This window comes from Artemia franciscana, chromosome 15 (assembly GCF_032884065.1).
Source record: "Artemia franciscana chromosome 15, ASM3288406v1, whole genome shotgun sequence".
Classification (NCBI taxonomy): Eukaryota; Metazoa; Arthropoda; class Branchiopoda; order Anostraca; family Artemiidae; genus Artemia; species Artemia franciscana.
Window position 1 is genome coordinate 3,678,827 of NC_088877.1, and position 21,653 is coordinate 3,700,479.

Here is a 21,653-nt window from a genome sequence, read left to right on the forward strand (position 1 = left end):
CTCTTTGGACTGTAATGGAACTACTGCTCCCTCCGTCAACCCACGTTGTCTGTACTCAAATTTGACATTCATTGGACATTACTTTTTTTAAACTCAAATTTAAAGCAAAACAGTGTTTTTAAGATTAAAAACATCTTAAACTAAAATTTAGGATGGATGAAATTCATTTAATTCATTCTTTTTTTTCATTGAGAAATAAAATTAATAAAAAAAAAATTTAATTCTTTTTTTTAGTCGAAGTATAAAATATAGGACGGGCAAATTCATTTATTTCTTCTTTCGTATCTGAAAACCAAGATTTTAGATACAGGATATCCATTTAATTCCTTTCACATTACTTATGTAGTTTTCTGTTTTCAGTGGTTAAGTTTCGTTGCGCTTAGTATAACTTTGCACGTTCAAAGCAATCCTTCTACGCTAGGCTTACGTAAAAATCTCTACCATTGCTTGAAAAATCATCGCATGAAATCATTACTATTATGACAGTCTAGATTCAAGCTCTGATGAAGCGTGAAAGGCTTTCTTGGAGAATTTTTACTAATATGTTTTTTTTATTGATAACTCATCCGGGAATTTAATTTGTTGCTCCTATATCGAGTTTTCTACCATGTAACATAAGCTACGTAACGTAATATGCCATGTAGAGATCGAGTCTACTTGGCACTACCTACCGTTGCGGACAAAATTTGCTGTATAGTATTACACAGTGTAAGGTAAAGTCTTAGTAATGTTTACGAGGAAGGCCCTACGGTGTAGTGTGAAAGAACCAACAATTTTGTCTTCTACTAAATAGTATTGTCATTATTAGGAGTTTTCTAACCTCATCTTTCTTTATTATATACAGTAACATCAAGATTGAGCCTCGGACTGAACCCCTTGTTGATGCCAACACCAGTGCACCCAAGGAAACGATTTATGAAAGCGAATAATAACCTGACGTTTGGTATTTGGAATGTATACAAAACGTGATGACAGATTAGTATCTGTCTGTGGTAGACTGGCTCAACAATAAAAAAGCTTGATGCTGACCATATCATCATATACAGTGGTCCAGCGGATAAGCCAGAGGCCAGAGTTGCCGTGATGGTGCCAAAGCAGACCCATAAGTTACTCCAAAAATGGACTCCTGTATTCCGAAAATATTAGCTGCAAGGTTATTGGGAACACATGCTAAACTGTCAGTCGTTGTATACTATATCCCTACAAATGAAGCCACTGATGAAGAGAAAGACGACTTTTATAGATTACTTTAACCCATAGGCAAATATATACCAAGACATGACTTTGCTTCCTTGGAGACTTTAGCGCTAAAGTAGGAAACGACCGATCCTTGAACCCACAAGTTCTTGGCCAACATGGTCTCGGTCAATGAAATGAAAACGGGGAGCTTCTAATTGATTTTGCCTTATTGAATGACCTTGTAGTTGTTGGTTCTCTATTTCCTCACAAAGACATGCAGAACTACTCTTTGACATCGCCAGATGGAATGGCCAAAAATCAGATTGATTAGTGCCTTATAAGCAGAAAATGGCGATCGAGTCTGCAAGATGTTGGGGCCTATAGAGGAGCTGACGGATCAGATCATAACCTTATGATAGCCAAGCTCTGTTTAAAATTAAAGAAGATATGCAACAAAAGGACAGTCCCCAAACCTATTTTTGACGCTGAGAAACTCAAGAACAAGACATTAAAACAATCTTCTACAATGAAGCTATACAATAGATTTGAAGATTTATCCATACCAGAGGAAGCTGAATGTGAACTAGTATAAGAAGCCACGAAGAAATGCTACCACAAAATAGTTAAATCTTCGAACAACAAGTCCCTGATCGTGTTGTATTCCAAAACGAACAGTATAGAGCTCTTGACAAAGCTATCAAAAAGAGTGCCCGTACTTATTAGCGAAACCTTCTAGAGCGCAAAGCAATGGAGGCAGAAGAAGCAGCAAAAAGAAAAGACTCGTGAAAGCCTATGGAAGATTCTTACTCACTATGGAAATAGTAACAATTATTACCGCCATGTATGAGGACGGCGAATGTTGCGTCAAGACAACAGAGGGCCAAATTTTTTTCTTGGAGATTTGGCCAGGAGTAAAACAAGGGTATGTTCTATCACCATTACTTTTTGTAATAATGGTTGATTACATCCTGCGGAACACAGGGACAGGAGGCATGAGATAAAGCCTCGAAGTCCAAACCAATGATATTGACTTCGCAGACGACTTAGCAGTGCTTGAGTCAAGCAAAAAGTGGCTTCAAGAATTATTTGACGAGGTCTCGGTAAAGGCAAACTATCTTGGCCTACCTGTGACTCTCCTCTGTCCATTAACTGTGGCGACCAAGACGGTGAACAAGTTGTCCAGTTTAAATATCTGGGAAGTATCCTTGAGACCACCAGCTCGACAATGAAAGAAGTAAGCACCAGAATAGGACAGGCAAATGGTGCCTTCGGCAAACTACGTCAAGTATGGAGATTTCGGAGACTTCCTCTGCGTTTGAAACTACGCCTTTTTAACAGCAATGTAATGCCAATACTACTCTACGCAGCAGAAACATGGCACCTGAATCAAAAACAAGAGAGAAGAGTCCTGGCTTTTGAAAACTCGTGTCTTTGTAGCATATTGAACATCCACTGGTCACAGAAGATGACAAAGCAGTCCATCCGTCAACTGACACAACAACCTCTAGTAACTGACATCATCAGAGTCAGAAGGTGGAGATATTTGGGCCACGTCCTACGTGTCAATGACCATAGACTCCCACAAGTCGCTTTACACTGGCAACCACCAGGAACTCGTAGCCGGGGAAGACCCAGAAACACAATGTACTAGATCTACCTAAGGGATCTACGACACCTGTATACCTCCATTCTACCAGAATGGGAGGACATCACTGCAGCAGCAAACATGAGGGAAGATTGTCGGCCTCTCATTGATACCCTGGGTGCCTCAGGAGGCACATGCGGAAGTAAGGTCTAAAGTTCTATATTTGGGTGACTTAGTGGTATTATAGAAAGTGAAATATATTCTGTTCTAACAGGTTGTAACAACGGGAGAACCCTTTGAAAAATATTCGATACCAATAATTGCCAATGCATAAATCCACGGAAGAAGTGAAAGAGAGAATGATTATCCCAAGCATCGGCTTTCTTTTCGCAAAAAGCTGAACAGTGGGATCAGAAAATGTATTTTTATGGGTTTTAAAGTCTGAGGAGTATCTCTTTGAATGTGCTAAGCGCAAGTCTGGGATCAGCTGAAATATGAATTCCAGAAAATCTTCGCAAGTTTCTGTTAAAAAAATAACAAAAGATTTTAAATTTTGTCGATCTAAAAATCATGGATCCAAGACTGGGAAGTGTGGATTTTTTGTGTAATTCCCTTTATACAGTTTATTTTAATTTTTTTTTCTTTGCAACAAATTTGAAGGGATTATTAGCAGGTTTTTACTAGGATTAATTAATAAAAAAAAATTTTCCGCATAAAACAAGTTTTTCAAAGAAAAGTAAATAACCCTGTTAAATCAAATATGAGTAAAAATAGATTCAGATAATATACCAAGCCTAAACCTATCTCGAATCAGCATCAATAAATAAATGAGTCCTAAAACGAACAGAAATTACAATAAATAACCGAGTCAAACTCAAAACAAGCAGAAATTAACATGAGTAGGGCTCAAAAGGGGCCCTGTTTGAGGCATTTATGGCAGCTATTATTAAGTAGTAGGACCGGTTGCTATGGAAACTCAAAGTTCCATTAAAAGTATACAAACCGGGGGTAAAGCCAGATGGATTTAAAAAAAGAAATTAGAGTGAATTATTGGCAGATGTTTATTAGGGCTAGACACGGTGTGCTAGTAATGAAGATGACATTGGATAATAGGTTGTTAAAAAGAAGCGCAAAAGTACTTTTTTTTATAATTACGTAATCATTTACAGTTCTCATTATATTTACCTGCAATAATACAGTTCTCGTATGTCCAGCTGCCCAATATAGACATATGTAGAGGGACTGCTACATATAGGCGTGACCGTAGGAAACCTTGCAGGCACAGGCAGGGACGATTGTAGTAAACCTTATGATCATAAGAAGGCGACCGTAGTAAAACTTATGGGTTACGGCCATTAGCTCTTTGAGTAATGGAACTGCTGCTCCCTCTATCAACCCACGTTATCTGTACTCAAATTTGATATTCATTGAACATTACTTTTTAAAAATTCAAATTTAAAGCAAAATAGTGTTTTTAAGATTAAAAACATCTTAAACTAAAATTCAGGATGGATTAATGAGTTAATGAAAATTTGTTTAATTCATTCTTTAATATAGGATAGACAAATTCATTTTATTTTTTCTTTTGTAGCTGAAAACCAAAATTTCAGGTACAGAACATCCGTTTAATTCCTTCTTGTTTAATTGAAAACTAAAATTTAAGACAAATAAGATTCATTCATCTTCGACAATCTGTCATACTTCATCCGCAGAACGTGGCCTAGCCATCTCAACCTTACTCTCATTATAGCTATAGAAAGTGGGATTGAACCACACTTTTCGTAAAGCCTACTGTTTGAAATACGGTCAGTCAGGCGGGTTACCAGAACAATCCGTAGGTAATTTCTCGCGAAAACATTTATCAAATCTTCATCCACTTTTCGGAGCGCCGATGCTTCAGAGCCATGTTTGACCACTGTCAATCACTTTAGTTGAGCTGATGAGTTGTGAGGATTTCATAAAGAAAGATTTAAAGAAAATAGGAACTTCTTGGGAGGATGTAAAGAGGGACGCTTTGAATAGATTTGGATGAAGGAGGTGCGTGAGTAGCTGTGTTGGCCTCAGGTGGCTTGGTGCTGCGGTGAGTTGTTGGTAGTAGTAGCAGTAATAAAATTCATTTAATTTTTTCTGTTTTGTCTAATTCTTTGTGGCAAACAGTAAACGCCCGCTTATTTTTTTACGCCACCAACCAGAGCACAAACTAAGGGCTTTAAAAAAAGTTATAATAATAACAACAATAAGTCTTGGAATTAGGACCCCATAAGGTTTCCATGTCTCGATTAGAAAAATCTTAGTTTCAGCTTTTTTTTTCTTGTAAGAATAAAGGCCTCAAGTCTGCAAATGAAGTTTATTTTTTTGTAGAACTTCTGTTTATTAATTTGTTCCCGATTTATTTATGTAGAAACTTGTTGAGGGTCCAGATGGGATATTCCAAAATCGAGAGAACTATCTAAAACATTTTTATAATTTCTATGCGCTTCGAATTTACATTTTGGGGAGTTAGTGGATCTGACAAAATACAAAAGCCCCTTCGGCGAATATGCTTTTCCTGAAGCTATAGCTGTGTATTTTTTTGTTCATCTATCCATGTTTTTTTTAAAATTAGTTCTTCTGAGCAAAGCGAGTGAGGAATCCTATTATCCCTTGTACATCCTTCAAAGCATGTCAATCTAGGATTGGCCACATATATCGGAAACAGTGTTTGATTGCAATAATTTACTATAGTACTCAATTATTACTATTGATAAAAAACACTTATACAAAACGCAAACGTTTTCTTACTTTTTGCATTGTTTGAAAACTGTCTGTTTTAAAACATTTCCATAAATTTGGAAAATGGATATCTTCTTTAAATTGATTCTAGAATTAATAGCATGTCCGGTTTTTCTGCTGAAAATGACACATTTAAATCCCATCTAAGTCTTAGTTTTTCGACTAGATATTTCTGCCTTAATTTTATAGCTTTACCTCTGCCTGTAAATACAGCAGTTGGAATGTATGATTCATTCATAGATTTTATGCAAGCTGTTAGACATTATACCAATAGAGATTAAGCAACTAGACCAACAAAATAAAGTACTTTATCATTACTTTATAAAAATTAAGTCTTAAGTATTGTTGAAAGATTAAAATTGAGAAAAAAGGCAATATATCTAATGAATATTGAAGTATTTGCTTAAGAATTATTGTACGTTTAAAAAATGGCATTTATGGTAGTTTTTATAAATCGTGATTACTTCATTTTTATTACATGGTTATTATTTTCTTTTTCTATTTTTTTCTTGGTATCCTATAATTAATAGAAATATACTATATGCTTTAAACAAAACGACCAAATGCAAAATATGAGTCATGATTGAAAAATAGGCAACTTCAACCTTAGCTCGCAACTGTAGAAGGGAAGGAAAAAAAATGACGGGAATTGAGGAGAAGAAAAGAATAAGCGTTTCTGTAGACAATAAGTATTCCTGTAGAATTTTAGGTTTTTTATAAGGCAACTCAAATTCATTGATAAAGTATTTAATATTTTGAATTTTGTTCTTGTGACTGGTAGTTTCCAGAATTGCCGTGTTTGAATTTCTGGTTCATGTTATGCATTGCTTATAGCTGGTAAAGAGGTCTGGCTTACCCCATTAATTCAGGAGAAATAACTTTCAACTACTCTCAAGATAGGTGGAAACAGTTTTTTGAAGTTTTGATTTCAAGAACTGGGTAGTCTAGTTCTTTTGAATCCCCCCTCTCCCTTTGATTCTGATTATGAAAGAGATTACGCTGCTAAGACAAAATAACTAAAGATTGCGAAATCCTAGTTGGTTCAAAAAGATGGCGTCATTGTCTAAAAATTTACAACCAAGTAGTCTGGATGAGGTGATTAAGCTGGTATATTTGAATTTATCCAATGAGTCAACCCACAGTTTTCTCTTAATAATGACATCTATGACAAAAATTATACTAGAAAAACCAACACATTCTGCCCAGATTTATTTTTCTGAGGGACTTTTTTTCTTTGATAAAGGCATTTTTACTTCAAAAATTTTATCAGAAGAAGCAGATTAACAAGGTAAAGTGACAGCATGGTTGCATATAGAAAGACAAATGTGGATGGCGCTGAAAAAGGATTAGAACTTATATTTCTGGAATTTGGATTTTTAATCACCACCAACAGCATGGCCAAAAAGCCAAAATTTGCTGTAGCAAAGTCAGGTGCTAATTATGTGCCAATAACCCTCTAACCTTGATTTGCACTATTGATAGTGAAAACAAAACACTTTTCAAGTGACCTAGTTGTCTTGGCAGCCATCAGGCTAAAGATAAAGCATGGCTCATCATTACCATTTGAAAATTAAATCTTGCAAAGGTTGTTTATAAGGCAGTAGAAACGAAGATATCCTCCTGCCCTCAAATTAAGCGTGCTATCTCAGGAAGAGGTTCTATGTCTTTTCAATAAAGCTTTCTATTCCTTTTAAATCCTCAGTAAATTCAAAACTAAGTTCACTGATTCCAGTAAAACAGGAAATTTTGAGTCCCTGTTTGAGAAAGCAAAAATGAAAAAATATTGATTGACTGACAATTGTACGTTATCCAAACACTATTCTGAAATCACACCTGACTGTCCAACCCCGGTCAGAAATCAATTCCTTCAAAGAAATCCAAGTGCACTCTCACCTCCATCAAAACAAAGTGAACTAATAAAAAAAAAAAAAAAAAAAAAAACAATCTTCAGTTTTAAATGCAGAAAATAGTACAAAATGACAATAGTTCAATTCAACAATACAGATATACCTGGGATTTTTTTCGTTGAGCAAAAATTGTTTTTGAATAGTAAGTCACCTTAAATTATTTGCATCCAAGAACCATATCTGTCTTCTTGTCCAAAATTTTATGTTAAAAATTATTCAATAGAAAAGATTGGGATTTCATAGTTCAATTCAACAATACAGATATACCTGGGATTTTTTTCGTTGAGCAAAAATTATTTTTGAATTGTAAGTCACCTTAAATTATTTGCATCCAAGAACCATATCTGTCTTCTTGTCCAAAATTTTATGTTAAAAATTATTCAATAGAAAAGATTGGGATTTCATTTCTGTTGCTCAGAATGGTGGAGACCTTTTAGCACTTGCTATTTTTTTTACCTGTTTTGTTGAGTTTTCATTTTACACTGTTTTCAGCCTTTAAAATTGAAGATTGTTTTTTTGGTATTAGTTCACTTTGTTTTGATAGAAGCGAGAATTGCACTTGCATTTCTCTGAAAGAATTGATATCTGATTAAGGTTAGACTGGCAAGTGTGATTTTAGAGATGTGTTTAGATAATGTATAATTGTTTTTTTTCCTGTCTTTAAAACTGAAGATTTTTTTTTGGTATTAGTTCACTTTGTTTGGATGAAGGTGAGAGTGCACTTGCATTTCTTGGTGGAATTGATTTCTAATTAAGTTGGACTGGCAGGTGTGATTTTAGAGATGTGTTTGGATAATTTATAATTGTTGTTTTTTTCGAAGAAAAGATTGAATTAATATTTTGTGTTTTTTATTGCATTTTTGCATTGCATTTTGTGTTTTGTTTTGTTTTGTTTTTTTGTTTTGTGTTTTTCATAAATTTGATTGCATTTTGTGTTTTTTTTTTATTTTCTTCTGTTTATTGATTTCAAGGTTAACATTAAGGGATTTAAACTATTTTTTCTCTTCTTCTTTTCATCTTGTGACTGGTAGTGTAGAATTTCTTTTTCCTGATTTCTCTGTAGTTCTTGGAAAGCCGTTAAAAATGTCTGACCCCTTCTGATTCAGGAGGAACAGTTTCATTTGCAGTTTTTACAGGTAAGGACAATGTCATCAGAGTTTGGTTGACAAAAACTGGGCAGCCTGGTCCCCTGAATCCCCCACTGGATTTAGTTATGAAAGGAATTATGCCGTTAAGAAAGCAAATTAAAGACTGCCAAAAGGATTCGATATTGGTAGGGTCATTTAATGGTTCACACTGCTTTATGATCAAAAATCAAGCAGTGCTTAAAAAGGTTCTAGAGAAAGGAAGGCTAGATTTGGCTGATGATCTAATGTTGACATTTTCCTGTGAAAAGGATTTCCCTGTTCAAAGTTCATATGGATTGCAGTCACCCCCCCCCCCCCAAGGGCTACATGCCTGAGGGGCTAGTGTTCTTTTTAATAAGGGTATTTTTACAGTAGAGACTTTATTAGAGGAACTGAAGGACCAAGGTTTCACAAGAATACATCCACTCTTTGGTCAACAGACATCTGACAAGATGAATGTTGGTCGTTTTATCATTACTCCCTCACTTAACCTCCCTGATTTTATTTCTTTACTGGGTATGGGAAAAAGGTCAAGGCATATACTCCCCATGTCATGATCTGCTACCACTGCCAAAGGCATGACCTCACTGCCAAAATATGTTGCAGTAAACCTAGATGTTCATGGTGTGCCAACAGTCACTTAATATTATCTTGTCCTATTGATTGAGAAAATAATGCACTATTCAAATGTCCTAATTGTCTTGGCAACCATCATGCTAAGGACAAAGCTTGTCCCATAACAAAGAATCTTGAAAGGGTTATCGTTAGAGCAGTTCAAGAGGAAATCTCCATTGGTGTGGCAAAAAAAAAACATGCAGATATCCTCAGATCATACAACTGGAAGAATTGGCCCCAGTTCTTTCTAATGAAGAATTTCCTCCCCTTCCAACCCATTAAAACCGTACTCTAAGCCCAATCATATTAACGCAACAGAGAATTTTAGAACCCCTAATTAAGAAAATAATTGATGGAATCTTAACAGCCAGAATTACTGAAATGATCAACTCATTTTCTATCCTCAAAATTTAAAACAGATTCAATCTCAAGTCGTTTGGAAAAATGTTTCAGGATCTTAGCGCCACACATGCATCATATAATAAAACATTTATAGATTCCACTCTAAATCTTTCTATTTCTGAGGGTGACTTGGAATCCATTGACTCTGTCCCTATCTCAAATTCACCTTAAAAATCAACATCAGAAATCACAAAAAAACTTCCTCAACAAAAAATCAATTTCTCAAAAGAAAGCAAGTGCACTCTCACCTATTTCAAAACAAAAAGCAACTAAAAACAAACAGAGACAACCCCCAGTATCAAAGACAGTAAACAAAATAGTTCAATTTAACACGATAGGTTTACCCGTTCATCGTCTGGTTAAGACGGAATAGTTTTTGGATGTCGAATCTTCAGAAATTGTTTGCATCCAAGAATCTCATTTGTCCTCTGGTAGAAAATTTAATATTAAAAATTGCACAATACATACAGCTTGATTCCCTTGTATTCGTAGGGGTCAAACAGGCCCCTGGTGTTGACCTTAAAGTAACAATGCACAATATAATAAAGGACAAAATGGGCTTGAGTGCTCTTATGAGTGATCAAATTCTTTCTATGCAACGTTTTCGCTTACCCAACCCTACAGCTCAGATTAGTGATGAAAGTCGAGTTGCCCCTGTGATTGTCAAATTTTCTAATAAAGATGTTGCGCATACTGTCTTTAAAGCGAAGTCTAAGCTAGCGAAATCTGGTGTTTTTGTGAATGAATATCTCACGAAGCAGCGCAAGATTATCCTGGACAGTGCTAGAGATAAGTTCGGAGCAAAGAACGTTTGGTCGGACCAAGGCCGTATTTTTTGCTCGCCTACCAGGTGAAGCTTCTTCTAGGAGGCTTAGGAAGGTTGAAGATACCTTCTAGATTAGTATCTTATTTTATTTCTCGTTTGTAGTATTTATTTGTTTATTGTTTTGTCTTCGTTTGTTTGATCTTTTCTTTTTTGTGAGTTATCTTGCTTATCTTCTTTTACCATTGTTTTGCTTATGATTCGTCTTGTTGGCCACTCTCCCCCCCCCCCTATGGAGAACCCATTTTTTTTTTTTTTTTTTTTTTTTTTTCATTATTATTCCACCTGTCCCCGTATTGCAAAAAAAAAATTATTCATATAGGTTAACTATGCGTTTATAATGATTCGCAAACTGATTATTTACGTACTATATGTCTGATCAGTTGAATGGCATGAATCGGTTGCGAAAATTTGAATCTGACCCTTTTCGACTGAATGATATACTTCGCGATGGAATAGCAAATGATTATTTTGCAATTGATTTTGATTGCCAAAGATTGAGTAAATATATTCCAGTTACGTCGTCGTCATGGGAAAAAAGTGAGAATTTTCTTAGTGTATGCCATTGAAATTGTCATCTAACTACAAGTTATAATGATATCTTGCATTTGCTAGATCTGTCTAATAGCTATTTTGATGTTATTGGTTTTTGCGAGACTTTTTTGACTTCTGAGCATTTTCTGCCTTCATTTCAATTTCCAGGTTACCAATTATTTGTGAAAAACCGTGAGCTGATGTTAAGGGGAGGTCTAGCATTCCTTGTAAAAAATGGGATATTTTGCCGTCAAAGGGGGGATGTCGATGTTTGGATAGAGGGTAAGGTTGAATCGTTTACTCTTGAACTGGCTATTGATTCAAAAAAACTTATTGTAAGTGAGGTTTATAAACCACCAAGTGCTCGTTTGGAGGATTTCACGGAAGGATTTGAGATATTAATGAGAGCTGCGGTATCTAGCAAGTTAGATTTTATTTGTATGGGAGATTTTAATTTTGATTTGTATGATTTACGTGCTATTAATCTTGATTTTTAAATTTGATGGTTTCAAATGATTTATTTCCCCTTGTTGGGGTCCCGACACGTATAACTAGTCATTCAGCAACTATAATAGATAACATTTTTGTTAGTTCGAAGTACCTGGAATCTAGTGCTGCTGATGTTCTGGTATTCCCATGTTCGGATCATCTCCCAGTTGTAGCTTCTGTGCCACTAGTAATGGCCAAAGAGAAAAAGGCAGAAAAAAAGCAAATACGGCAATTAAGGAAGCAGAATATGGAAAACCTTGCTGATGAACTTAGTAAGGTTTCATGGAAACCAGTTTTTGATGAGACAGAAGATGCATCCTATGCATTTGATATTTTTATGAATATTCTCCAGCCGATATATGATAAATCATGTCCACTAAAAGTGTTCAGAAATACAAGGGAATCACCGAGAAAGCCGTGGGTTACATCGGAACTTCTTCAGATGATTAAGAAGAGGAATCTTCTGTATCAGTCATTTTTAGATTGCCAAAGTGCTGATATGTTTGAAGAGTTCAAAAAAATAAGAAATCAAGTGAATACATTACGAAGATCTTGTGTCAAGAGTTATTATGAATTGAAACTTGGGGAAACAAAGGGGGACTCAAGGGGAACATGGAAGGTTTTGAGAGAAGTATTGGGTAGTTACAAGAAGAAAAATACACCAACTTCACTAATTGTGGATGGAAAAGTCTATGAAGGCAAGCAGAGCATTGTGAATCACTTTGGTGCCTACTTCTCGACGATTGGTGAAGTGGTTCAAAAGCAAGACCAGCCACTGAGTCAAGGAACAAGTGAGGAAGCTTTCATTGATGATAGAGGCCTGGGACTAATAATGGAGGCTGAAGAAACGAATATGCAGGAGTTGAAAGAAATTGTAAATAGTATTAAGTCCAACTCTTCAGGTAGTGACGGTATAAGCCTTAAGACATTCAAGCTTATTATGGTTTATCTCCTACCATGCCTTGTTTACATGATTAATTTATCACTGAAATCGGGAGAATTCCCGCAAAAGCTTAAAGAGGTGCGAGTGATTCCTCTTCACAAAAGTGCCTCAAAGACTGATCTGACTAACTGGAGGCCGATTTCTCTACTGTCGGTGTTCTCGAAAATGTATGAAAAAGTTATGCATAAAAAGCTTTATGCACATTTAACAAAACATGGTTTTTTAAGTGATAGTCAGTTCGGATTCAGGAAAGGACATTCTACTGTTCATGCTATGCAGCATTTTCTTGATTTTCTGAATACATCAATGGAAAATGGTGAAATGACTTTATCGGTTTTTATAGATTTTAAAAAAGCGTTTGACACGGTTGATTTTAAAATTTTAATTGATAGGCTAAGGTCACTTGGAGTCACAGGTAGTATTTTAAAGTGGTTTGAATCTTATTTGATAGGGAGGTCGATACGTGTATGTTTTGATGATGTTATATCTAATAAATTTTTTATAAGTTGTGGTGTTCCGCAAGGTTCTGTTTTGGGTCCCTTACTATATCTTGTATATGTAGATACTATGCGGTTTTATGTTCCGGGTGTTGTTAATACTTCTTTCGCTGATGACACGGTATTTTCAGCTGCTGCAAGAAATGCTGATGATCTTGTGGAGAAAATTAATCAAGCTTTAAGTCATCTTTTAATTTTTACAAAGATTAGCCGTTTATCAGTGAATGTTTTAAAAACTCATTTTATATTATTTAGTAGGAAAGGAAGTCCAGTTGATTTAAATGGAAAAATATTTCTTTGTAATAGGCCATTGAAACAAGTAGCTGTGGTGAGATACCTTGGTTTCCAGCTTGATCAAAATCTGAATTGGAAAGCACATGGTGATCAGGTGGCAGCTAGGGTATCTAGAGGGCTTGGATTGATTCGGCGTCTGAGAAATCAGTTACCTCATTCTGCCCTTTTAACTCTTTATCATTCTATTGTCATGCCTTATATTTCTTATGGTTGTGTGATATGGGCTGGTGGATTTTATACAAATTTTAAACGTGTTCAGGTTTTACAAAATAAAGTTATTAGACTACTAGGAAATTATGTCCATGGTGAAAATGATACAGTTAATTGCTATAGGAAACTTATGATCTTTAATGTTAGCCAACTTCATGATTATCAACTTGCTATATTTGTATTTCAGAGTATTTATGGTTTGTCCCCTGAAATTTTTCGTCAAATGTTTATAAGGAATTCTTCATACCACAGTTATGAGACTAGAAATATGGATGATTTGGTATATGAGTGTCGCAGCTCTCAGAGGGGAAGTTTTGGTCCCAAGTTTGCTGGACCAGTAGTGTGGAATTCTTTACCAATGAGTATAAGGTTATCTGAAAATGTTAGCCAGTTTAAGAGTAGACTGAAGAATCACCTTCTGAGTAGAAAATAAATAAATAATTTAAATTGGATGGCTTATTGATTTGTTTTTTTTAAGTGTTGTTGTTTTTTTTTTTTTTTTTTTTTTTTTTTTTTTTATTCTTTGTTTTCATGTTGTTTTCTAGTTCCCAATTTTTTGTTTCATTTTTTTTTTTTTTCTTATTCTTTGTTTTCATGTTGTTTTCTTGTTCCCAATTTTTTTGTTTCATTTTTTTTTTTTTTTTTTTTTTTTTTTTTTTTTTTTTTTTTTTTTTTTTTGTTAATGTTGTTGGTATTGGTGCTCATTAATGTTTATCAGCCACTACTAACAAGTCTCTGACTTTCTAAAGTGGCTGATGTGGTTTTTTTTGTATATTGATGATATGTATAATAAAAGTGTCCTCTCTCTCTCTCATAGAAAAGATAGGGTCCTTAAAATCTGTTCTCAAAAAGGCGCAGGCCTTTTAACGCTTGTGAGGTATGATTTGATTAGCTCTGTGGTTAATAGTGATGTCCAATCATCTATGAAAGTGTTAGTTACAAAGGTTGAGATGGATAATCAGCCTCCTTTGTCAGTTGTTAATATATATATATATACATATATATATATATATATATATATATATATATATATATATATATATATATATATATATATATATATATATATATATATATATATATATATATATATATATATATATATATATATATATATATATATATTATATATATATATATCTTCTTCTTCTTTGAACAGTCCTACTTTCAAGAAAATATCAGAACTTTCCTCAAACCAACAAATACTTGGCGATTTTAATGCTGACCATCCTCTGTGGAATTCAATCCACCCAAGAGACCCTCAATCAGTGTTTCTACTGGATTCAATCTCTGTCATTTGGTATTCCCACACTCTAATAACACTTAAGAATTTAAGGTATGTGTATTCCTTCAATAGTAAAAATTCAACCATTGACCTTTGTTTTGTTGGTAGTAGACTATATGTTTATAGTAAAGTGTCCAGGTTCCCTGATAATCTTGGCAGCCAGTAATATCCAATTACTACAGAACTGTCTAAAAGACCAGTTCTCTCGAAATTTAATATTGCACCTGGATGGATTTTCAATGAGGATAATTGGAAGCCATGGGAACTTAAATTTGAAAGTAAGGTCCCTGACATCAATAATGATATTGATAATTTAAATGATAATATCACTAAAAGCAACATTGATGCTTCAAATGTTTTTTTCCAAACCCCAAAACACAATTATTAAAAAATGAAAAAAATATACTTTTTTGGAATAATAAATTGGAATCACTAAAACAAAATAAGTGCAATACCAGAAAAATCTGGCCTTCATAAAAAAACTTGAAATGAGATTGATAATTTCCTAGCTGAAAGAAAATCAACTTGGGGAGGCATTTGTGAGAATCAATTTAATCAGTCAACTCCTACTAAAACCCTCTGGAAAAGTTGAAAAAAATTGCAGGGTATCAGTTTATTCGAGAGATTTAAGTCTAATAATGGCTCACTTAAGTTCAAGCCATATGAGGTGGCAGAGACATTGAACAGTCATTTTGGAGGTCAATCTTCCAATAATTGTACATATAATAACTCTCTGTTTATGGAAACTCAGCCCTCCCCCCCCGGGTCTGTACTGATAACCTAATTCAACTTGAGTTTGATATTACGAAAGCTTTTACAGGAAAGCGAGTTGTATTTTCAGTTTTCTTTGACACGAAGAAAGCTTACAATAGTTTGAACCCTTTGCAACCCTTAGGCAGGTTCATTAATTTAATATTCGAAAATTTTGTTGGAATTGGTGCAAGGCAAGGCTTTTTAATAGATTTAATAAAACTAGAGATGGATCAGGAAGTCCCTCTGCTAAATTGGTTTCATTAGGCGTTCCTCAAGGAGGAGTATGGAGTCCTCTTCTTTCCAACATAGTAATTCGCCATATATGCAGATGGATTAGCCCTTTGGACTGAAGGCTCTTCTCCTGAAAATTGTCAACCCAAGCTCTAGGGAGTAATTGATAAACAGTCAATATGGCTTCATAAAGAAATTTTTTTTCTATTCCAAAAACTACTAGCATAGTTTTTTCTAGGGAAAGTGATCATGTCCAATGTTTTCTCTCAATCAATCTGACTCTGTATAACCAGTACAGCCATTTCTAAAGGAATGTGAAGTTTTTGGTGTCTGGCTTGATAATAAGTTAAATTGGAATAGTCATACTTCTTATCTGAGAGATGCACTGGAAAAACGGGTGAATTTTATGCATGCTGTTGCTGGGCAAAAGTGGGGTGCTAGCCAAGGCAGACTTTGAAAACTATTCAGGTCCAAAAGATTGAATATTATCTCCCTATCTATTATTCAGAAAATTTAATTTCTAAAATAGACCATGACCCGAGACTAACCATAGGTGCACTAAAAAGTACATCGATTGCAGGCTGTTCATTGAGAGAGAGAGAGAGAGATAGGTTTATTTAAAACAACATCGTAGCTAACGGCTAATTTGCGTTGCTTCACTATGCTAGATAACAAACTAACACAAAAAAAAGGTACAAACAAATTTGCGTGGCGGTTCGTGCGTAGAAGTACCTCTACTGTGAACAGTGCTGACATCTAAAAAAAGGGACGGTAGCAGCATCTGGTGGCTTCGTCAGAAGATTAAAAATCACCAAGTTCGAAAAGGTAGATGGCGCCACCGTATACAGGGGTGAAGAAAGGTCAAATAAAGTATCTTTCCTGCGCTTAGTTTGCATATTGATGGCACAGAAAACTGTCAGGATAGTCACTGCTTTAACTGGTGACGCCATTGACGAACCAGCACACATATATTGGGCACTATTGAGGTTAATATCCCTTCTTTATAAGAAAGGTTCCTGAAATTTTCCTTCAGTTTCTTTATGAAAGTTAACACCAATAAAAACCACCATGTTTTCAAGGAGTTTCTCATAAATCACACATTTTTCTGTGAAATTGGAAGCCAGGAGTCCAGCCATTGTCAAATTGACTTCCTGTTCCCGAAAATCTTATCTTTTCTTGTCAGACTCAGATTTCCTCCAATCCCCGAATAACATAGATAATGCCATAGATATAAATATTCCTGGTATGGTCTGCCCTAAGACTAAGATGAACACTCAAATCCTTCGTCAACTAACATTAAGCTAAAATGGCAGAATTTTGTAACTGGAAAAGGATATTTACTGATGGATCAGTCTCAAAATATGAAAAGGCATCCATAGGAATTTTTTCTTAATTGAATGGTTAATCAGTTGGGATTAGAGTTTCAATGGAACTTCTATTTTCCATGTGGAATCCATTGCCTTCCAAAAAGCTCTGGATACTATGCTGGAATCTGAGTCAGGTGCTTTTGTTATCCTCTCCGATTCTAAAAGTTATTCCATTCATTGTTCATCTACAGGAAAATATTCAGAAAATAATTCCTTCTCAGGCTCTTCAACTGAAAATGATCTGGGCTCCCTCTCACATAATCATTAAGTGAAACAAAATTGCTGACAGTATTGCAAAACAGGCTATTCACCAACCAATTACTTGGAAGGTTGCTCTCACTGTAAATGAATCCTCAAAGTTAATAACCTCTGCTGCAAATTTTCTTAGAATTAATAAAACAAGTGTTGCAGCTACTAATATATATGTTTTGTCCTTTGCCAGGCATCGTATTCCACATAACCTTATCCACCCAAATAGGAAAATGGTAAACTCTATTTTCAGTCTGAGAACTGGGCATGCAATGACCAGATCATAGCAAGTCATGCCCGTTTTATTGGTGCGTAAATATCGATGAGAGAATTGATCAGTTCCTCTCAGAATGCCCTCGTTCCTCAATTGAGAGAAATATTCTAATCAGAAAAATTGAATCATGGGACCTGAAGACGTTCACCCCTCTCGTTTTAGGTTTTACCCATGTTAGTAAAGATAGATAGAAAAACTAAAGGCATTGGGAGTTTTATTGTTTTGAACAAATATTTTCAACTAGTTGTAATTATATTGATATTATTAGGTTGCTTGCTTTTTACCAATCGCAAGAGGGTGATGAGAAGGGAAGATGAGTTGATTTGTATTTTTTTTTATTGTTTTTACGTTTTTTTACTTATAATATGTGATTCTTTGATAATTGTTTAATTTTTGTGTGGTGACGCAGAGGGCGAAAGCCGAGCGTATTTTCTCTAAAACAACAGCACTTACTAGAATTGTTTGATTAGCTTGGTTTAAAATGGTGATCTCTAATCGTCTACTGAAGTATTAGTTGCAAAGGTGAAGATGGGTAACAAGCCTCTTGTCTCAGGTGTTGAGTTGCAAATACATTAGCCTTCTTCTTTCAGCAGTCAAGTATTTAAAAAAACTAATATATCTTTCTTCAACCCAAATAATGCTAGGTGTTTTTAATCTTAATCCTCTGTGGGATTCAATTCACCAAAGTAATGCAGAAACATTTTTACTATTGGATTCAATTTCTACTACTCAGTTTTCTCAAACTATAATCACACCTAGGAGGTTGGGAACATATGTACATTCCTTTAATGGTGAGGATTCAAGCATTCATCTTGTTAGCAGCAGACCATTTGCTTGCACTAAGCTGTCAAGGCTCTGAGATAATCCTGAGATGGCTCTGAGGTAGTCCTGAGATGGCTCTAAAGTAGCCATCACCATCTAGTTATTTCAGAACTGTCTAAAATACCAGTCTTTAAATTCTTCCATACTCCTAGATTGATATTTAATGAAAATAATTGGAAGCCATGGAAGGATGAATTGGGGAACGTTGTCCCTCAGATAATTAATCATGCCGATGAATTATATAGTAATATCCCTGAAAGTATTATTGATTAATTAGGAATTTTCGTCAAATTCCTAAGCAAGCTAATTAAAAAAAGAGAAAAAATGCCCATTTTGAAATAATGAATAAGGATCAATGAAACAAAATAGGTGTGATGCCAGAACTTATGGCTCTTGAATAAAAAAAATGTAGCAAAAACATTGAAACGAGAAAGGCAGAACCTGTATTTATGGTACATGTCATGGCTGGCTGTAAACCAGCATGGGAAGCTATTTGTTAACAGTAATTCAGTCACTGAAGTCCAATAAAACACTCAGGCACAATTTCATGAAATTGCAGGCTATCAGAAAGTGGATAAATCTGTTGATTCGTCAAATCAAATGATGGCTCAATAAGCACAAGCCACATGATGTGGCTGAAATATTAAACACGGATTTGGTAGCTCAGTCTTCGAATAATAGTTCAGCTCATTTTTCAAATAATCATTCATACAACAATTCTTTGTTTATTGAAGCACATTCCAAATCACATTCTATCCACAAATCAGCAATGGGTGAAGATTTTGTCCACAACACATTACCTAAATCTCTTCCATCTACTTACCTGGTACCTATTCTTTACTGACATAAAAATTATTCGGTTCCTGTTTCAATTATAATAGTGTGGAGGGCAGCAATTTTAATTCCAATCTATAAAGGTGAAGGGGATCATTATGATCCACCCGTATAATGTCCAACTGCATTAATTTCATGTATAGCTAAATGTAGGGTTTTGTGCTTGCTGCCTGCTTAGAATCAATAATTCACTGCGGTCTAAAGTTTATCGCTGGTACTTTAAAAAGTACGTCCAATGCTACATTATTTAAAGAAGTTAATATCCCTTCTTTTGACGAACAGATTTTGAAACTATCTTCAAATTACTCCATGAAAATTAACACCTGATAAAGTCATTTGGTTTACAAGGAGTGTGTCAAGAATCATGCATACTCTTGTGAAACTTGGGTGTCATATATTAACCCAGCTTTTGTCAGGGTGACATCTCACTGGGAGGTATAGATATTCTGAAAACCATTCCTTTCCCTGTCAGACACTGACTACCAAGTATCCTCCTGCTAACATAGACACAACCATTGAAATAAATACCCCTGCCATGGATTAGCCTACCCCAGAAATTCAAAAGATTAGTTGAACCCTTCGCCTGCAAACTTTGGCGAAAAAGGCAGAATTTTGCGAGAAAAAAAGTTTACTGATCGATCGGTTTTTAAGATGAAAAGATTCTATTGACACATCTTTTGAATAGAACAATAATATTGATAGAAATTAGAGTCTCAGAGGGTATTTCTGTTTCTCTATTACCTTGATCTCCAAAAACCTATGGACATTATGCTGGATTCTGGGTATTTTAAATAAAATCATTAGATTAAATTAAATATATTCTTTTTAAACGAAAATGTTTTGGTTCCCACTTTACATATTGATAAGGGGTAATAAAACTACTGACAATATTGCAAAAGAGGCTATTCACCACCCACTTTTTCGGAAGGTGGACCATACATTTAATTAAACATTGAAACCTTTTGCAAAAAATTTTGAGGTTAAGAAGGCCCATATTGTAACTACAAATTCATATATTTTGACATTTTCTGGACATTGTATTCTCCAATACTTGATCAATTCCAATAAAAAATAGTTAACATTATTTTTTGCCTTAGAACTGGCTATACGATGACTAGATCACGTAAGGCACTAGATTAACTTTCTGAAATGAATAGATACTCTTTATACAGTTACTTATATATTGAAGAAACAATTGGTCACATCCTTATTACAGTATGTTATAATACCCTTATAACATATACCCTTATTACTATAATACCCTTGTTACAATACCCTTATTTTGTAATTGAGAGACCCTCTCTAATTACAAAAATGATACTGCTAGGTATAGAGATTTTCACACCACTGGTATTTGGTTTTAATCATCCGATTAAAATAAAGAATTAGAAGTCTTGAATACTTATGGTGGTTTTTTTTCTTCAAATTGTATATTCAACTGGTTGTATTTTGTCTGTCGTTTGAGTAGGATATTCTACCAGTCACAAAAACAGAAAAAAAGATGTTAGTAGTGTTACTTCCTTGCTGGATGTTTTTTTTTTATTTAATTGGAGGCGAATATGAGCTTATTTTCACTGTAATAACATGTTTGTACATGTTTTCCAAAAACCGTTCTATTCATTTGTCTCTGTTATCTTATACGATACCAGTGAATCACTGGTATCAGGATTTTATCATTTTAACAAATAAGATCGTTTTATACAATGATAAAATTAATCACTGGCAGTGATTATAATTATTGTTGTAAGAAGTGACCGTAAAAACGGATATATTTCGCTTAGGAGAATTTTGGAGTGCAGAGATAATTCAACTTTGAGTTTTGATGCCCTCCAAAAGTAAAGCCAGATCTGGTCATACTAATGAAGGATACCCTTTGGCTGCAGAGGAATATGATTCTATGCCTTCTTCTTTGGCATCCTTTGACGATCCAGATAAAGAGTAAATTATTTTAGTTTATGTTTTATAGCTTCAATTATTATAATTTTTTTTATTCATTTAGCATCTACATTATAATCATAAAAAAAGCCAGTATTTCAAATGGAAGGGAGGTTAAAAGTTCGTAATTTTTCTTGGAAATTTAAGTCGACGAAACGCTTTCTTTGTACACATATTTTTTAAAAGCTTATCGATTTATAATAATTTTTTCTTAATTTTGAAGCATAAAGAAACTTCCTTAGAGCCTTACTCTCTTAGAGGGATTACATATAAAATGAATTGTTGTAAGAACTGAAAACGAGCAAAAATGATCATATATACGGAGTTAGGCTACCACCCTCCTCATTCAGCTGTTTACATTGTAGTGTTTGATATTGTTTGATATTGTGATTGCTTTGCTTGTGCTCTAGCATTTGTTGTTGCTTGTGCTGTGCCTGCTGATTGTTAAATACACTATTGCTTAACTTATGCTTGGAAAACATCCACTTAAAAAAAAAACTGATAAAAAGAGAAGTTAAGAGTTACA

The 21,653-nt window shown here is 34.6% G+C and overlaps 1 protein-coding gene across 4 annotated transcripts in view; it reads left to right on the top strand.

Moving 5' to 3' along the window:
* Window positions 1–6,192: 6,192 nt before the first annotated feature.
* The window catches only part of LOC136036715 (ATP-dependent translocase ABCB1-like), a 207,981-nt gene continuing 192,520 nt past the window's right edge, over window positions 6,193–21,653 (top strand). The window contains exons 1-2 of one of the 4 annotated variants that reach the window (XM_065719051.1): window positions 6,196–6,245; window positions 20,974–21,130. In XM_065719051.1, coding sequence (XP_065575123.1) covers window positions 21,015–21,130 — 116 coding nt within the window. In that variant the 5' untranslated portion in view covers window positions 6,196–6,245; window positions 20,974–21,014. Of the gene's footprint in view, window positions 6,280–19,894; window positions 19,913–20,973; window positions 21,131–21,653 lie in introns of those variants that run through there. The other 3 variants (XM_065719053.1, XM_065719054.1, XM_065719055.1) reach the window with 3 other exon arrangements.